Source organism: Sinocyclocheilus grahami, unplaced genomic scaffold (assembly GCF_001515645.1).
Source record: "Sinocyclocheilus grahami isolate Dianchi unplaced genomic scaffold, SAMN03320097.WGS_v1.1 scaffold5559.1, whole genome shotgun sequence".
NCBI lineage: Eukaryota > Metazoa > Chordata > Actinopteri > Cypriniformes > Cyprinidae > Sinocyclocheilus > Sinocyclocheilus grahami.
This window is the reverse complement of record NW_015510217.1, coordinates 9,048-10,514: the sequence shown is the minus strand read 5'-3', so window position 1 is coordinate 10,514 and position 1,467 is coordinate 9,048. Positions and strand designations below refer to the sequence as shown.

At 44.2% G+C, this 1,467-nt stretch overlaps 1 protein-coding gene across 1 annotated transcript in view; it reads right to left on the bottom strand.

The window, feature by feature from the left end:
* LOC107577259 (receptor-interacting serine/threonine-protein kinase 2-like) overlaps positions 1-1,139 on the bottom strand; it is a gene marked incomplete at its 3' end in the record, with an annotated part of 2,605 nt that extends 1,466 nt beyond the window's left edge. The window contains exon 1 of the mRNA XM_016263354.1: positions 532-1,139. Coding sequence (XP_016118840.1) covers positions 532-722 — 191 coding nt within the window. The remainder of the gene's footprint in view (positions 1-531) is intronic.
* Between the last annotated feature and the right edge of the window lie 328 nt (positions 1,140-1,467).

Below are 1,467 nucleotides of genomic sequence, written 5' to 3'. Positions count from 1 at the left end.
AAGTGAACGATTACTTTTATTCTCACTCTAAACATTCCCCTGACTTTAAAATTAAAGTTTTCAACATTTCACTGCTTTACATGACTTTTCCAGGTTTTCTATGATTTTGATTGTGGACAAGAATCGTCTGACCTGCAACTCTTACAGTCAGTGTTTGCCCAGAAAGAGCATCTTATCATATTCTCACTTTATAGCGGTCACGTGACTAAAAATGCATTCAAACAAACATCTTGAACATTCAGTTCCCAACTGCAGTACCTTTAAAGCATGCCGTCTGATCGCATACTTCACGTGTGTACGTAAGCGCTGCATAAGTTTAAATCAGTGACCTTATATGCACTGTATACTTTCCTAAAAACCTGCAACAACCAGCATTTACGGTCAGACTAACGTTACCAGACTGAAACAATCGCAGCACATTAAAAAGCCTAACAACCAAAGTACACCAGATTTTGGCAGTGGTTTAGGAACCGTGCATTTGAGCTAAAATGGAAACAAAGTAGACAGCACATGTACACTGACTGAACCTACCTCTCACCAACCGGTGAATCTAGTTTCAAGCACTTGACCGCCACCGTGGTGCGCCAGTCGCTGTGCTGCGCCCTGAACACGGTCCCGAAGCCTCCCTTACTGAGGTAGTGCAGGTCCGTTAGCTTCCGATACGGGATCACCGGTAAGGTGCTGGTGAGACTGCAGATGTTGACGCAGCCGGTGTGCTCCATGTTTCAGGATATTAGGAGATGAGACGGGCCCGTTCAGCTACACTAGAAAGGGGAACTGAAAGCGCACTGCTACCGCTGAAAACCCTCACAGAGACAATATCGCGCATGTACCTACATGTTGTGAAAAGCGGTCTATTCTGCTTACTATATTATCCAGAAATAGGCGGTTGGGTGCACCTGTCTGACTACTAAATGATGTAGTCAAAATATCCTTGTTAAAGTGTCACTGAATAACATGGGAACGATATGAGTCCTACAGCTCGCGCTCGGAGACACGCCCCCAATCCGAACAACGCATTTTATATCCCGCAGTAAAACAAACTGCAAATTACCGCCACAATGACATAAAACCACCACAGTTTGAGATTTAAAGGTGACGAAACGTGGTCGTGGCGGTGGGTGAGAGCTCGTCAAATATTGCGCAGGTGTGTGAATGAGACAAATCTGACTAAAACCTCAACGTTATGTTTTTGTGTGTGTGTGTGTGTGTGTGACCACCCATTTAGTCCCGCCCTTGAACTGATCACTGTTTGCCGCGGATAGATGAATGACATCTCAACTGGCCAATCGCAGACGTCTTTTAAACCCTTACAGCCAATCCTGTCGCAGGGGGCGGGATTTCTCGGAATACAGGTAGGGGAAAAAAACAAAGCCGATAACACGACTGTGACTACTGTTGACTTCAAGATTTGGTATATTATGAATTTACTCATTATATATGGAAAATTCTTTATTCACAAATGTA